Source organism: Artibeus jamaicensis, unplaced genomic scaffold (assembly GCF_021234435.1).
Source record: "Artibeus jamaicensis isolate MK-2021 breed Jamaican fruit bat unplaced genomic scaffold, CSHL_Jam_final scaffold_1964, whole genome shotgun sequence".
Lineage (NCBI taxonomy): Eukaryota > Metazoa > Chordata > Mammalia > Chiroptera > Phyllostomidae > Artibeus > Artibeus jamaicensis.
Genome location: NW_026522030.1, coordinates 7,620,070 through 7,636,983, shown reverse-complemented (window position 1 = coordinate 7,636,983; position 16,914 = coordinate 7,620,070). Strand labels below are relative to the sequence as shown.

Here is a 16,914-nt window from a genome sequence, read left to right as displayed (position 1 = left end):
GACTGTACTTCAATCTGGTTTCGCCTGAGTGAATGGAGGGGGTGGGCAGGAATCCAGAGGTTCCTACTGGAACCCTTTACCTAGGGTTTCTCTCCCCCTCCGACCTCCACTTGACTCCAGGCTGGTTCCCTTTCTGTCACCACCCCTGCCTGAACTGCTGAGATTGGAGAGTCAAGTCACCCCCGGCCTTCCTCCCTCTTTCCACCCTACCTGTGGCCCCTGGGGATTTCCTTGCAATTTGATTAAAAGGCTTGATTCTTCCAACCTCTCCCTGGAGTTCTGCCCAGCTGTTGAAGCTGAGGGCTCTGGCTGGAAACTTGCCTCCTCGGACTGGACTGTAACGAACACCTCTGACCGGGTGTTGGGGCCAGGAAGGATTCAGTTATTGAGTGATACCCAAAAGCTCCTGGGTGGCCCTACTTGTCACCATGATCCACAACAGAGGATCCACCATGAAAATGGACTTGGATAATGCGGTTTAATAAACTTCCATTATGCACAGAAACTTTTTGCAAGTTCCAAAGCACTTAAATATTCATCATGTCATTCCATCCAGACCAAGCCCCAGGTCTTGGGGTGGTCCTACCTACATTTTACAGATGAGGAAACTGAGGCCCAGGACAGGACAGGAGCTCCTCCCAGGTTTCCACTGTTGGGGGCTGGCCCAGGGCAGTCATTGACTAGACCAGAGGAAACCACTTCTTTGCTTCAGCGGTTGGAGGGAGGAAGTGATGTTAATGGGAGTGAGAATTTAGTGTAAATGTTTTTTAAAAGTTGCCATCAGGGCTGAATTTGAGTGGTGGATGGGGTGAAGGCTGGGGCAGGGAGGCAGGCCTGATTGTTCTGGAAGGCACTGGGCCTGGGCCTCCTTCCCTGAATGCTCCTGAGGCCCTAGGTGTGCTCATCTTCTTTGCCTGCGGAGAGACATTTCTTGCTCTTTCTTCCTCCAGTTTTGATTAGATTGGGGCTTTTGTACACTCTTCCCCTACTCCTCCAGCCAGCAAAGAAATTTCGCTCCAGGGAAGGGTTATTCCTGAAATGAGCAAATACAGCACCAGTAACTTTTCACTTACCTTCTGGATTCCTGTCCCTGTAGCCTTTCAAAAAGCTGGTCTCAGTTCCCTCAGTCCTGTGGTGTGTGCTGATCACAGCTTCCTCCCAGTCAACTCAATTCTCTAACCTTGCATTTGGACTGGCAGAGTGTAGTGCTGATTCCTAATTTGGTGGGCGGAGATTTATAAGGGCTTCTCAGAAGAGGTAGCTGAGCTGCCTTCTGGAAGGTGCAACTCGGGCCATGCTCTTAGGGGAAATAGTGGAGGGGCTGCTGCTTGGTGGGGCTCCCATTGATATGTGGAGACATGGAGGGGAAAAGCAGGGGCCTGGCCGTATCTCCTTGGGTAAGTTGCTTCTCTGCGGGCCTCAGCTAAATTTTTAAAACTCTCCCCTACTCACGTGGGTGATGGTCCCAGGTTTGAAGCTGTAAACTGCTGAACTTCTTGTGGTCAAGGAAATGGGTTTTATTCATTCAACAAATATTCAATACGTATTTATTCAGGGCCTTCTATGTATAGAAACTCTCTTCTAGATCATGGGACATAGAGAATAAAGCAAGTCAGGGTGCTTATGTTCTACTGGTGGGGGAAGATACAAAAAAGATAAACTCATAATATGCAGTCAGGAATGATAGTACGAGGGAGAGAAAAAGGGTCAGAGTAAGGGAATGGGGGTGTGGAGGTGGATGGAGAAGACTTCGGAAGGAGTGGTATGTGAATGGAGCGGGGAGGGGCAAGGCATGGAGATATAGGGAGAAGACTGATGGAGACAGAAGAAGCAACAGGTGCAAAGGCACTGAGGTCAGAGCACATTCAGTGTGTTTATGGAACAGAAAGAAGGCCAGTGTGAGGAGTGGAAAAAGGTAACACTGGGGATATAGGTAGAGTCACATCAGCTAAGTCCTTCTCATTTTGCTTGATCTCATCTTGCTGTGGGTGTATTGCAGTTATCGGAGAGTTTTGAGCAGGGACAGTGACCCGATCTGATTTTCTTACAATCTGTGGCAGTGTCTACCTGTGGGGTTCAAGAATGAAAGCCCGGTTTTGAGGCTCTAACAGTGGTTCCTGTGAGAGATAATGGTGAGCCGGGTAGAATGGCTGGAGTGGAAGTGACCAACAGTAGCCAGAGGAAAGGCAGAGAAACTTCGGAGAAGGGGCTGATAGTACTCATCGGTGGATTAGATGTGAGGTTGGAGAGTAACTTTTTTTTTCTGGATAATGAGGTTGGTGATTGATGGTGCTATTTGATAAATAGGGGCGTGGGTATTTGGGGAGGAACAGTGTGAGAAGCCATGCTCTTCTGCTTGGGTACATGTGTGAAGGGTCAGGTAGCTGAGTACGAAGGAAGATTGAGAGCATGTGCAGGAAAGTGATAATAAAAATGGGCCATGGATTTTCAGGATAGATAGAATTGAGGCCACCCTATGGGGGTGATGGGCAGTGAAAAGAGGTAAGACTCGTGTATTGGCATCTCCAACCGAGCTGCCAATTGCAGAGTTAGTGATCTAGAAGGATGCAGGGGATAGTCAGGATATAGGATTTTGACACGAAGATTTTGGAGGTGGTATAGCTTTCAGTAGTGATGAGGTCTGGGGTATCACCATGGGCGTGGGTGGCAGAAGGGGGTAAAAGAAAAAAATCAGCGGAATGGACTGAGTAGATCAACGTGGATCAAGATGCCATGGGTGTTGTTTGTATTGCAGAACAAGATCGTGGACCAGTGTGAGAGGCTGCAGTTACAAAGTGCTGGCATCACCAAGTATGTGGCCGAAGTCCTGCCAGGGAAGAGCCAGAGAGCAGTGGTAGGTAATTCTTCCCTTTTTCCCTCCACCCTGGGTCTTGTCCTAGGGAAAGACCCCAGTCTTAGGGGCTTCAACCAGTCTGTGGTCCTTTTCCAGCCTCACAAGCTCATTGTGCTACTAACACAAAGCTGGATGCCCCAGAAGGATGGTTTCTCTCTCTGAGCCTTGGTTTTACCACCTGGGGAGAGTATCATCACATGGGGTGCAAAGACTGCCAGACAATACCTTTTGGGGGTAAGGGATCACAAAAGGTAGATTTCTTCTACCATCTAATTATTTTGTGCCCAGCCCCAGAATTATAAAATAACCTAGGGACTTTTACACTGAGTATTCTTTATAACAGTCCTATGCAGTAGGTGGCAGTAACATCCCTGTTTACAGGTTAATTGACTTGACCAAGGCCTCACGGCCTCCTGCCAGAGTCAATTCTACGACCTGGATCTTCTGACTCTCTGGCCAATGCTCCTGCTGCTGCTGCTGCTGCTGCACCTGGTCACTGATCCTTTATTCAGTTGACTCATTACCACGGCTACATCTCTCAACAATGCTTTTCTTTTCCTTTTTAAATTTAATTAATTTATTTTTTAGAGAGATGGGAAGGGAGAGAGAAAGAGAGGGAGAGAAACATCTATGCGAGAGAAAAACATCGAGTGGTTGGCTCTCACACAGCCCCAGCCGGAGACAGGTCTGCAACAGAACCAGAGACCCTTCAGCTTGCAGGATGACGACCAAGCCGCCAAGCCACAACAGTCAGGGCTCAAGAATGAATTTCAAGGACAGGGCCCGTGACTTCTTTCCACACATCTCCTCTCTCCCTTCCCTATAGCAGTACATGAGAGTGGACCGTTGGATTTAGTAGCAGGCACAGCACTGGGGGTCCTGACAGGAGGAACTGTGGAGGGTGGCGGGGTGAAGGAGTGATTGGAGTGGGGTTCAAGAGAATAGGTGAAGAGCACTTTGGGATAGTGCACACAGGCAAGTCGTGAATTTTGCTGTAGAAGGGCGCTGAGAAATGGGAGGATAGTGCAGAGAGATAAGGGATCCAGAGGGTTTTTATTTTGTTTTTAAGATGGGAGAAGTTACTTCATGTGTGTAAGCTGATGGGAGTTTTCCAGTAGAAAGGGGAGAATTAACGATGCAAGACAAAGAGGAAGTTCAGGTATAGCCAAGGGGGTAGGATCCAGTAAACAAGTGGACGGGTTGCTCGTGAGTAAAAGCAGGGGCAGCTCCTCCACAGAAATGGAGCAGGCGGCGTGAGCAGAGGTGCGGGGAAATGGGTAGGTGAGGGGCGGGCTTGTGGAACTTCTCCTCTGATTGCTCCTATTTCCATTATTTACCACCTTTTCTGTAGGTTCTTTTTTTTTTAAGATTTTATTTATTTATCTTTAGAGGGGAAGGGAAGGAGAGAGGGAGAGAAATATCAGTGTATGTTTGCCTCTTGTGTGTCCCCTGCTGGGAACTGGCCTGCAACCCAGGCATGTGCCCTGACCATCAAACCTCGATGCTCTGGTTCGCAGGCCCGTGCTCAGTCCATTGAGCTACACCAGCCAGGGCTCCTGTAGGTTCTTAATGGTGCCATTTGTCAGTTTACAGACATGTTTTGTTCTCCATCAGTCTGTTAATATGGTAATACATTCATAGAGTCTCTCATGCTAAGCCATCCTGGAATTCCTGGGGAAAACCAACTCGACTTGATCATAATGTATTTTTTTGAAACCTTTAATTTTGAGATAATTATAGATTCACATGTAGTACATGCAGATTCACATACAATGGTGACATCGTTCCTAACTACGGTATTTTATATCAAAACCTGGAAATTGACATTGATGCAGCTCACCTCACTCAGATGTTACTGGTTTTGCATACACTCATTTATGGGTGCGTATTTAATTCTGTGCAACTTTATCACGTGTATAGATTCATGTGACTTACACCACAATCAAGACACAGAACATCATGAGGATCCCTTGTGCCCCCCTGTTACAGCCATGCCCTTGTCCTCCTTTCCCTCGTGTTATTGTTATACATGGTTTCTGGGTTTGGGTTGCTGACCCAAGTTTAGGGCTCTTAAAAAGGATTTTTGCGTCTATACTCAGGCATGAGATTAGCTGAGTTTCATTTCTTGTGTAGTCCTTATCAGATGTTGGTACTGAGGTTATATAAGCCTTATTCAGTGAGTTGGGACACAGAACTCTATCTCACTGAAGGAGCTGGTATAAGATTGAGATTATCTGTGTCCTGAGTGTTTGGTGATACCCTCTGTACAACTATCTGGGTCTGGTGGTGTATTTGTTGGTAGGTTTTTTACCGATTCATTTCTCGTCATAACTATAGGACTTTTCCTGGTTTTCTTTTCCCCTTTGGTTTGGGTCAATTCTTTCTGGACAAATTATCCATTTTCTCTGTTGTCGAGTTTAGTGCTGATCACGATTGTTCCAGGCGTGTCTATCATGTTAGTCTTGAAAGGACCACCTTTTTGTATTTTAACTGGTTTCCAGTTTCCTTTCTACTTTTGGACTCCAGGGGCTTTCCTTTACTTAGCTGCCAGCAACTTCCCTTTTAAAAGGATGCTTTGAGCCATTTTTCCAGCATTTCTGTGTTTTGTTCTCCGAGGGGTTTTAATGTACTCTGTCATATCTTTGAAAAGGGAAATCTGTTTGTTTGTTTTCTGTGCTATTCATTTCTAGGAATGACTCAAGAAGCGTGTTGAAATTGACTGGCCTCTTCTAGTCAGGGAGTATCCGAAGCCTCTTGGGTCAGGGTTTGCTCTTGACCTTGACCACACAGTATAAACAAGGCTGTAGAGACTCACTGCTGTGGGACCAGGAAGCGCAATGGCGGATGTTACTGGTCACCCATGTGCTGGCCTTGTTCTGTCTCCATGTACTAACTCTTGTAATCCTCACAGTAGCCTTGTGAGGTAGATACTATTATTCTCCTCAGTTGACAGATTAGAAAGCTGAGGCATAGGGACAATAAGGAACATGCTGAAAGTTCCACATGTAACAAGTGGAACAGCTAAGCTTTCAACTTTGGCACTGTCTCCCAAGCCCCATTGCCCAACCCCTTTGTTATGCTGCCTCAAGAGAACACTGAAGTGGAGTTTGAACTCCCAAGTTCACTGGGCCATGCACCTCACTACTCCTTCTTCCCTATCGGACAAATTATGGGTCTCAGTTTCTTCTGTGAAACAGGGATGATTGTGACCCGCACTGCACAAAGCAGGTCTTCAGAGGCAGGGCACAGGAAGCTGTTGGCTATCCCTGACCCTCTGGCATTCCTGTGCCCTCTTACGTACCTGGCAAGAGGGCAGGTGCTTCATGCAACAGATGCCTCTGGATAGGAGAGATTCCCGATGGCATCGGTGTAGGGGGGTGGGCTTGGACCGAGAGTCAGGAGAACTGGGTTCTAGTGCCAGCTCTGTCACTGACTTGGCACGTGAGCGCTACCAAGATTTTAGACTAAGTGGGGAAAAAGTTTCCCATCAGTCATTCAGTAGATATTTGAATGCCTACTGTGTGCCAGACACAGTGCTAGTTGCTAGGGGGCATACAGTAACTCCACTGGCTGAGGACTGACTTCAGGCCTCGTGTGTGGCAGGAAGAATTCTACCATGGAAGCAGCTAGAACGAACATATTCGGAAATAATGAGGTTTTTGTTCTCAGACGTGGTCAAAAATATCAGCTGGACTGCTGGTGGTACAGATCCCGTTGACAGGGATGACCTTTTAGGCCCCTCTCTGTTCTGCAGTTCTGTGATCTGTGACCTTGGTCCCCTGGTCCTGATATTCCCATCTGTGAAATAAGCAGGTGATCCTGGTTATTCTCTAGGCCCCGCCCAGCTCTTCCATTCCGGGAACCCGGCCCCCTAAGATATGGCCTGGGTGCCTGGATTTTACATTTCCTTCCCCTAAATCGTATCTGGGGACCCAAGGCTGGGGTGGCTTGAGCATCGTTACTGCCACCACAGTGCTCATGGTAGACGCTGCTCCACACTTCTTTTGGCTGAGCCCAAATCCTCCCGACCTCAACTGGGGCTAGGCCAGGATCTGACTCTGTTTTTTTATCCCTCGTCAGAGCATGGCCAGCGCAGCGCGGGAACTGGTCATCCAGCGCCTGGGGCTGGTCAGGAGCCTGTGTGAGACCGAGGAACAGCGGCTGCTGGAACAGGTTCACGGTGAAGAGGAGCGGGCCCACCAGAGCATCCTGACACAGCGAGTACACTGGGCCGAGGCTCTGCAGAAGCTCGACACCATCCGCACCAGCCTGGTGGACATGCTCACCCAGATGGACGACCTCCAGCTGATTGTAAGTCAGGCAAGGGTAAGGGCACGACCAACTGGCCAGTCTCTCCAAAAAGCCTGAAAACGTCAAGAGTGTTTGTTGGTAGGAGGTGGGTGGATAATGATCATTTGGGGCAGGGATGAGGCAGGGGAATAAAATTATTATGGATTTTTTTTCTGTACCTGGTAATTATTCTTTCAATAGTGAGCAAATATTTACTGAGTGCCTGCCCTGTGCTAAGCACTGTGCCGTGGGGTGGAGTTGCAGGATCAGCTGTCAGGGACCCGCAGCCTTCTGGAGGAGACAGACGCATAAACTGGGCATTAGGATAGGGAGTGACATGTGCTGTGGTAGATGACATTCCTGGGAGCTAGGGACCCCACAAGCCAAACTTGAGGGGGTCAGGGAAGGCTTGCTGGGTGAAGTGACTTAGAAGCTGATGCCTGAAAGATAAGACTCACCACTGTGTGAAAGGAAGTGCGAGGGTGGAGAGAGAACTCTGTACTTGAAGGGCTGATAAAGGGTCCAATATGAAGACATATGGACTATCTTTAATCCTACCATCTGGAAATTACCAGGATTAAGATTTTGGCATGTACCCTTTCAAAGTGTTTTAGACAGCTATGCAGATGCCTGCTGTTTTAAGGGACATTGTGACGTCTGAATAAATACGCCAAGCAGAGCCAAGAGAATATAGAGCAGCCGGGCTGTCTGTCCTGTTGCAGTTCAAGTAGGACAGTTCCCATGGCCGCCCTAGATTGTGTATCCGTTCGGTCACACAGCTCCCACGTGCCAAGTACATTCGGTCCCAACACTGGGACAGTCACAACAGGAGATTCAGAAAGTGTCTCAGCTGTCTACTTGCTGACTGTCTTGTGGAGGGTAAAATGTTGGGTAAATGCGCGCTTGTCCTGAAGTGTGGCTGAGGGACATTCAGGACGCCACAGGGCTCCTGGGGGACAGAGTGATGCATTCTGAGTGCAGGGTGGGGGAATCTGTGAGGAAGAACCCGTGTAGCTTTGTGCTGCGTCTTAAAGGAGTAGAACTTTTTATTCTAGAGTTTCTGCCCCTGTGGAGCTCTCCACGCCATCGAATATATTTAAGTCTTGACTGCCTGCTGGGTTCTGATGCCAAGCCTGACTCTCGTTTTCTTGTTTCACAGCAGAAAGAGCAGGAGATTTTTGAGAGGTGAGTATGGCCCCGTAATTCGCTTGGACAGTCATGGAAACCAGGGCCTCTGGCCTCTAAGTAGTCCATTGTATTCAGACTCCGCTGCCCAGGGTATGCAGCTGAGGGGCTTCTCTGGAGCCAGGCTCGCCGGACAGGGGCCTTCCTGGCTCTAGCTTGGAGAACTGCTTTAGACCCATGTGTAAGGGGAGTGAAATAATCACTTACCAATCGGGCTTGTCACAAACTAATATTATTAAAAACTGTACCGTCACCCCATTGGAGGGTTTTACCACCTTCTACCGACGAGAATGCTGAGGCTCAAAGAGGGGAAGGGACTTGCCCAAGGGCCAGAGCTGGGGCTGGGACCCACATCTGACACCTGTCTGGACTGTCTTCTCACTCTGGCTTTCTCTAATGAAAGAATCTTTGAAACCCTCAAAATTTGCATTTTAATTATGCAATAAGAAAAGAACTTCACCAGGCTCTATGTAGGTCCCAAAAGGCTGAGAACCAAGAGCTCGAGGAAGTAGCTAAAAGGATGTCATTTGCCAGGCAAAGAAATTAAATTCTTAATCTTCTGTGCAAGATTTTATAGCTGTCCTTGGGGAGCACAGCCCGTTCTTCTGATCTGCTTTTTGCATTTAAGTTTCAATAGCAATACATGTGTATGAGAGAACAAAAAATTTCCACCAGTATAAAACGATTAAATTAAAAATGAATCACTCCTTCCCAATCTCATTCCCTAGAGGTGGTTGGTTTTAACAGTTAGTTGTTTGTCTTTGGGACTTTTCTACATATAATCATAGGAGAATATGTGGGGGGTTTTTTTCCTCCTTAAAAAAATATTTTTTAAACACAGATGGGATCATTTTCTACTTGCTATTCTGTAACTTATTGGGCTATCTTGGAATCTTTCCATGTCAATGCATGCAGACCTCCCTCCCTCCTTGGGAGGTCTGTGAGCTAGTCCGCGGTATGCACACACCCACATTCATTTCACTGTCTCCTTTTGATGCGTGGTCGGTTGGCTTGTTCCTACTTTTCCCCTCCTGTGATCTTGCCCCGCTTCGGCCAGGACTCCTTTTCTCCCTTAGCTTCATCCTCCCCTCTGACACAGCCAGTCTGTCCTCAACATCAAGCTGATGTGATTTTTGAAAAAAATATTTGGTCTTCGATTTTTTGTTTTGAAATATTTTAAGCTTATAGAAAATACTAAAGTAGTATAATGATCTTCACCTGGAAATAAAAAGTTGTTAATATTTTGCCAGATTTGCTCTTTCTTGCTGTCTCTTTTTTCCAGTTTATTAAGTATATATGTATAAAACTTTTTTCCTGACCTATTTGAAAGTAAGTTGCAGAAAACATGATCTTCTATTCCTAATTTTTAAAGCATTTCTCTCCTAAGAACAGAGACGTTCTCTCATATAACCACAGCATAATTGTCAAGTTCAGAAATTTAATGATATAATACTATTATCTAATATATAGTCCACATTCAAGTGTTGCCAATTGCACCATAAAAAAAAGAACATTTTTAATGAGTCCAGGACAGTTGTTGTATAGAATACTCCTCAGTTTGAGATCATCTGATAGTACCTCATGGTTAGGTTCAGGTCATGCATTTTTGGCAGGAATCCCTCATAAGCGATGTGTTCTCAGGCTATCAGAGCAGGGGCACATAATGTCACTTTGTCCCTTTATCAGGGATGCTGATTTTGATCACTTGGATAGAGTGGTACCAGGTTTCTTCCTTATAAAGTTATATCTTCCCTCTTGTAATTAATAAGCAGTGCGAGGAGGTACTTTTTGTATAAATAACCTGCTTACCTTCAACCTTCATGCAACAGTCTTTGTCTTCATTGACGCTAAATTCCTTCCTGAATTATTTATTGTTTGTTTGTTCACTCGCTTACATAGAATCAGTGTAGACTCCTGGATTCTTTTTTATTCAGTGCATTACAATCTGTCACTACTGCTACTAGTATTAATTTTATCTTCAAACTGCCCTAGATTTGGCCAGTTCTAGCCCCTTCAAGCTGGATCCTGGATTTTTTTTTTTTTTTTTTTTGACAAGTGCTCATTATTCTTTGAGCTCTTGCTTGTATTCTGGCACAAGATACAATGTCCGAGGCTCAACTTGTTCTTTCCCTGCCTCAGCCCTGGAACCCTGTATTTCTCCAGGGAGTCTTGGTTTTTTTTAGTGGGGGGCAGTATTCGAAAACCGAGATCTGGGCAGACGTGCGTTGCTGCCGGTGTGGCGTGGCTTCCAGGTCTCCTCAGTGGACAGCAGACTGAGCCGGGAAGTGTGAGTGTGGTTTTCTTTATTCATGAGTTTGCATCACGACTTCTCATTCCAGTGGAACACCACTGTGTATTTCCTTCACCTTCTGCCATTCCACGTTCAGATCTTTCTTCTTTCACAGTGAGGACCTCAGCGGCCAGCAACAGGCTGTAGTCAGTCGTTTAGCCGTACAGCACACACAGGGCTGTTTGAGAATTGCCAAGTCACTGCTGTTGACAGACCTGTTTGTAGAGGTCAAGATTTGTTTGGAGTTCCTTGTGCCTTTAGAGGTTGGATGTGCTTGATGTACTGTGTTCAGAAGTTGTCAAGCCCCTTCTAGCTGGAGACCCACTTGTCTGAGAAGTGCCTTTATTGGCTCCAATTTTGTGTCCATGTCCCTGGCTGGGCTTAGCTCTGGCCTGTTACCGCAACGGGCCCTGCTGCACAGGCCACCCAGCCAGGGCACTGCTGTGTTCGAACCCCAGTTCACTCCCACTCCTTTGGAGTCACGAGCTCTCTTCTGTGCCATGAGGTACCTGGACCGGCTGGTTTTCTAGATTCTGGTGTCTATGAGTGGCCTCAGATTTGCCCTGGATGATGGCATAGCAATGCCAACACTGGCTCCTCGTCCCTCCCTCCCCGGTGGCTGGGGCCCCTGAAGACCCAGCCTCGCTGCTTTGAGAAGATGGCAACAGACCCTCTGTTGTCCTGACCACAAAGAGCCTTTGTTACTATAGCCTGTTCTCGGGCTCTGTTCACCTCCTTCCTCCCCAGCAGTGAGTGACAGTCCTGCAAAGAGTTGGCATCCATGAGACATGGCCCACTCTCCCCACCCCACCCTTCATTAATGGGCAGAGCCATGAGATTCGGGGGAAAGAGGGTATGTTCTCAGAACTGCTGCCCCATCCCAAAGCCATCTTCAGGATTAGAGTTGGTGGGAAAGTCTTTCTCAGAACCCAGTTGAAAAGACTCTGCAACGCTCTGTGGCAAATCCCCACTTTGCTCTACATCCCTTTGAGATCTTACTACAGGTCAAGGGATGGATTATGTTGAATGGTGCCTGGACTCCAGCCTGGGTTCTCTTTTTGCCTAAAGGCAGGACTTGAATCCTGTTCCCCTTTTCAGCTGAGTGCCTTCCTTCTCTGAGGCCCTGTTCTCTCCTGTCAAATGGGTACCCAGCTACCTCCCAGTTATACCAGACGATCTGAGATTCTGTGTAGAAAACAGCAAACCCCTGAGCCTGACTGCTCGAATAAATGGCGATTTCTTTTGTTAACTAAATCCCTCTCCAACCAAACTCATTCAGCCCCCACTGTGAGCCGAGGCAGAGGTAGTTACTGGGAACTGAGGGCTGTGAATAATTTACAGCTGGGAAAATAACTGAGCGTCCCTTGCTGCATGGTCCCCAGGGGTGTTTGCATTTTAAGAGCAGAGGAGTTGACTGCACCTGCTGATCAAACCAAGGGCAGCCTTACTGCTGCATTCAGGTTTGGAGGAAGGTGACATTTCCTCTGGGTGGGGTGGTGGGGTGGACAGACCACCACATAGAGGTGCACGAGGCCCAAGGCCTAGTCCCAGCTCTGCTGCTAATGTACTAGACCCACCGTGAGTAGCTTCATCCGCAGGGCGGACCAACTGCAGGTTATGACAGTGACTGCAAGTAGTTAATGCCCTGTAAATCGTCTGCCTTGTAAAGAAATCATCAAGGCTTCTTTGTGGGGCGAGGGGGGCAGTGCACCGGGGAAGCCCCCCCCTCCCCGTGGCCCCAGCCCTCCTTAGGGCGGCTCCTCTCTGGGGCCTGGCTGCCAATCTTGGTGTCAGCCTCGTGGGAAGAGGATTTGACTTCTGTCCCCACTCCCCAGTCACCGTGTATGCAGCCACAGACATTTCCAGAGCCTTTCTGAATCTGTTTTTTTTTTTTTCCTCCTTTCTTTCTGCACAAGGACTGAGGAAGCAGAGGGTGTTTTGGACCCCCAGGAGTCGAAAAAGTTAAGCTTTGATGAGAAGTGTGCATGGAGCCCTCTTCTGACCCAGCTCTGGGCGACAGCAGCTCTTGGCTCCCTCTCAGGTTAGGAGTTGCTGGAGCCCAGCACCAGCTGAAGCAACTGGGCTTCTGTCTGTCTGTCTATGTGGTGTTTGCTGTGGGGCCAACTTGCGGACGGGTGCTTCTGGGATGGTAGCTTAAATAGCCAGTGATGCTGGGCGCAGGCTCGTCAGTGGGACCCAGGTTCTGGAAAGGCCCGGGGCACCCGGACCAGGTCCTTCCTGTTTCCAGACCAGCCTGCTGCGGAGTCAGATCTAGGATAAATATCGTTCCTGTAAATCATGTCCTCTTTATGTCCTGCCCTACTGGGACCACTCAGTATTCTTTATTGGCAACCTGGTTTCTCTTTAAGAAGATATAATTGATGGCCAACTGGGGAATACCTGGAACAAGAATTGAGTTGCCTGGAGTCGCCTTGCTTGCTCACGTAACAAACCCTGACTCAGGCTGACCCTGGGCCTGACCTTGTGCTGCATGCTGGGGCCACAGAGGTGAACATGACACGTCCTGTCTCCACAAATTCCCACTTAGTGTGGGGGTTCTCAAAGTAGGCTCCCCCAAACTGGGTAGAAGTTCCCATTCTCCCAGTTGTGGTATTTGTGTGATTCACCGAATTAGGTTAATTAGTGGATTGAATTTCTTCTCAATTTTAACCCTCCCCACCTCCTGTCATGTTATCCTTAAAATGTTAGTACGAGCTGGAATTCTCCAGAATCAGGCATCACCTGATAATATTACCCGATTTGCCAGCAGTCCCATTGGTTAGTCGGTGGAAACTGCACACCTGATGCCTCGTCGCCCCCAGGGCCTGTGTCCCCAGGACGAGTCTGATCTCGAGGCTGCACATTTGCCTGGTTTGAATGCAGTATGAGCAGTGCTTGAGTTAGGTGTAGGAACGACACGCTAGGTCTTAATTTTGTCCCTGCCACCAATGTGATGTGCGACCGTGGGCAACTTGCCTCTTCTCTGGGCCTTATTTCTATTGGCATTTACAGGTGAGGGTCTTAGATAATAATAGCTGCTGTTGCCATGGCCACCGTTTATGGGGCACATATCGTTGCTAGGTGTTCTCCATGTGTTGTCTCATTTGATCCTCTCATCCACCCTGTGGTAAGTCCTGTTTCGATCCCCGCTTTAAATTAGGCAGACTAGGGCTCCGAGAGAGTAAATGGCTTGTATGAAGTCACACTGCCAGTGAGCGATAAGGAAGCCCTTCGCTACCTGGCAGGACCAGGGTAGGACCTTGGGCAACTTGGAGAATTCTTTCTGGCAGGCACAGACGATGTGCGTATCAACGAGAGAACTGTCAGCCCCTTCCTGCAGTTGTCGGATGATGGAAGGACCTTAACCTTCAACGCCAAGAAGTCCAAGGCCTATGCGGATGGCCCAGAGCGCTTTGACCACTGGCCCAACGCCCTGGCCACCACCTCCTTCCAGGCTGGGCTGCACGCCTGGGTGGTGAGTGTGCAGAACAGTTGCGCCTACAAGGTAGGCGTGGCCTTAGGCCAGCTGCCCCGCAAGGGTTCTGGCAGTGACTCTCGTCTGGGCCACAATGCCTTCTCCTGGGTCTTCTCCCGCTACGACCAAGAGTTCTGTTTCTCACACGACGGGCAGCACGAGCCGCTGGGGCTGCTGCGGTGCCCGGCACAGCTGGGCATGCTACTGGACTTGCAGGCCCAGGAGCTGCTGTTCTACGACCCAGCCTCGGGCACGGTGCTCCACACCCACCGCGCGTCCTTCCCTGGGCCCCTCTTCCCAGTCTTTGCTGTGGCTGACCAGACCATTTCCATTGTCCACTGACCTCGGGCACGGGGGAGGCCAGGTATGCCTCCCCACCCACCCTTGCAGGCCACGTTTCCACCCAGTATCCTTTTCCCAAATGTTACCTGTGGCCACTGGGTGGCTTTAGGAGGGGTTGGCAACCATTTCAGATCTGGGTGCAACCATGAAATGCTGCTATCTGTGGGGAACCTGCAGCTCCCTGGGCTCAGCCTCCCAAATGCACCCTCTGAGGCCGTCTCGTGTGCTGCTTCATCTCTGCCCCCCAGCGTGGTGCCTGAGTGTGCAGTATGCATTTGATGAGTGAGTGGGTGGGCAGATGGGTGTGTGTAGAAGTGGTTCTCTGGCAGAAAAGCCTGTGGCCAAAGTCCTTTCCTCCCCTCAATTCAGCGCTTTCCCGTCCCTTTCATGACCTGGCTCCTACAGAAATATTTTTCTAGCACACGAGGACAGTCTGGAAGGGATTTAGAGCTCCTGTCAGGCTGCTCTGGTGAGAGGGCTCTAGCCTGGGGAGCTGTGTCCTCTCCCTAGTCCTACCTGGCCTCTCAGAAGACCGAGGAAGTCTTATCTCCAGGTAACCTGGCTGCAACACACCCATCAGCAGCTCTGCCTTGGATCTGGCGGCTGACCTCCAGCCTGTGCCCACTGCACCAACAGGGACAAACTGCCCCCCCCCCCACCAAGGGCAGCTGATGCGTGTGGCAACTGATGGCCCCTTCCGACATCATGTGGAGACCTGGGGCAAGAACCTCAGCTAGAAAAAGCTGAGGGAGTTAGAGGGCCGGCCTTAGAGCAGTGTATGTTATTAAAGGTTTTAAAAGATTGGAAAATTACTCCCAAGTTCTTTGTTGGTAATTGGGCAAGCCCCACAAGGGCCAGCTCAAATCCTAGAGTGCGTTTACTGAGAATTCGATGTCCTCCTCATCCTCACGCGCGCTCCTAGATGTGAGCAGGTGGCCGAGCTCAGCACACACATCCTATAGGACTGGAGTCTGCTCTGCGCCCTGCATTGCTGGGGCCAAGGGCAAGTCCCTTCCTGGTCACTAAGGTCACGTTAGAGCAGTGGTCCTCACATTTTTGTTTTATTGGAGAACAGTTGAAAGGCCATCGTACCTACAACTTCAGGCTCCTGGGCTCCAAGGTGGGGCCAGAGCCCGCCCCACTCTGGAAGTGTGCCCAGCAATTTACTGGAAACAATGGGTGGATCAAACCCAGTCCACAAACCTACTGGCAACTTATTTTTGGTTGCAGTGACTTCTGAGGCCCTTGTGGCTCTAAGACCACAGCTTATGACCCTGTCCTCACTGCCTGACACTCAAGAAGTTGTCTGAGAAGAGTTTCCCTGTCCCTAAACCACAGTCAAAGCCAAATTCTTCCAGATGGCACCCGAAGTCCCTTACCCCATGCTCCCCAAACTAACAGTCCAATTGCCCACAGCAGCCTTCAGGCCCCAGTCCACAGGCTGCTGCTGGGGATACCTTATCCTTCTGCCCATTGAAATGCCAATCCCGCCCTGGCTGGTGTGGCTCAGTGGATTGAGTACCAGCCTGAGAACCAAAAGGTTGCTGGTTCAATTCTAATCAGGGCACATGCCTGGGTTGCAGGGCCCTGTGAAAGGCAACCACACGTTGATGTTTATCTCCTTCCCTCCCCTTCTCTCTGAAAATAAAATATTAAAAAAAAAAATGCCAGCCCAAGTTCAGGGTCCACTCCAGAGTCTTTCCTGGCTGTTGGTACAAGAACATAACATGCATGTCCCTGTCTGTGCTTTTTGCCTGCAGTGTCCCTTGTGTGTGGCACTGGCTAGGGCGCAGGGGTCAGTGAGGAGGGGAAAGGCAGGAAGAGACCTGGAATTGAAAATACCCAGCCTACTCTTCAGCCTCTGTAATTCTCCCCACATTCACACTTCTGCCTCCTTGGGCTCCGGTCCCCATTCCCTGCGCTTTCCTCCCCACATGCCAACCCCCGATGACTGGGGTGTCCTTGTCCTTCGGACTAAAATCCTTTAAGACACCTTCCCTATTCTCCCAGGATCTCCACTGCACTGTATCTCGTGACATGGATCCCTTTCTACTTGCAACCTTGTGGTCTAACCAATGGGCTTTGCAGTCAGACATGCCTGAATTGGAACCCCCTCACGTACTAGCTGTGCCCTCTGGCAGACGATGTAACCTCTGAACCCCTTGTAAAGTGCAGTTCACACTAGCTGTGCCCACTAGGTAGCTCTGAGGGCTCTATATGCATGTAAAGGACCAGCAGAGTGCCTAAGACGTGGCGGGGTGGGGGGAGAACCATGTTTCTTCTTGTGACTGGAATTGTGGTGGTCCGTGTCGAAAATCTCCCGTTTAGTCTCCATGGTCCTAGAGCACATTTCCAGCTGAATCTCCTCTGACCTCAGGCTTTGAGGGGTCGGAGGTAACTAGGAAAAGTACAGGAAATTCCATAGATTCAGTTATGTTAAACAAAGGTTATTTTGACCAGGAGAGCCATTAATCAGAC

The 16,914-nt window shown here is 49.1% G+C and overlaps 1 protein-coding gene across 3 annotated transcripts in view; it reads left to right on the top strand.

Moving 5' to 3' along the window:
• Window positions 1-16,914, top strand: part of BSPRY (B-box and SPRY domain containing) — a 26,511-nt gene extending 9,597 nt beyond the window's left edge. The window contains exons 3-7 of one of the 3 annotated variants that reach the window (XM_037139502.2): window positions 2,756-2,854; window positions 6,935-7,180; window positions 8,307-8,329; window positions 12,536-12,660; window positions 13,910-16,914. In XM_037139502.2, the coding sequence (XP_036995397.1) occupies window positions 2,756-2,854; window positions 6,935-7,180; window positions 8,307-8,329; window positions 12,536-12,660; window positions 13,910-14,436 (1,020 nt within the window). In that variant the 3' untranslated portion in view covers window positions 14,437-16,914. Of the gene's footprint in view, window positions 1-2,755; window positions 2,855-6,934; window positions 7,181-8,303; window positions 8,330-12,535; window positions 12,661-13,909 lie in introns of all 3 variants that reach the window. The other 2 variants (XM_037139501.2, XM_037139503.2) reach the window with 2 other exon arrangements.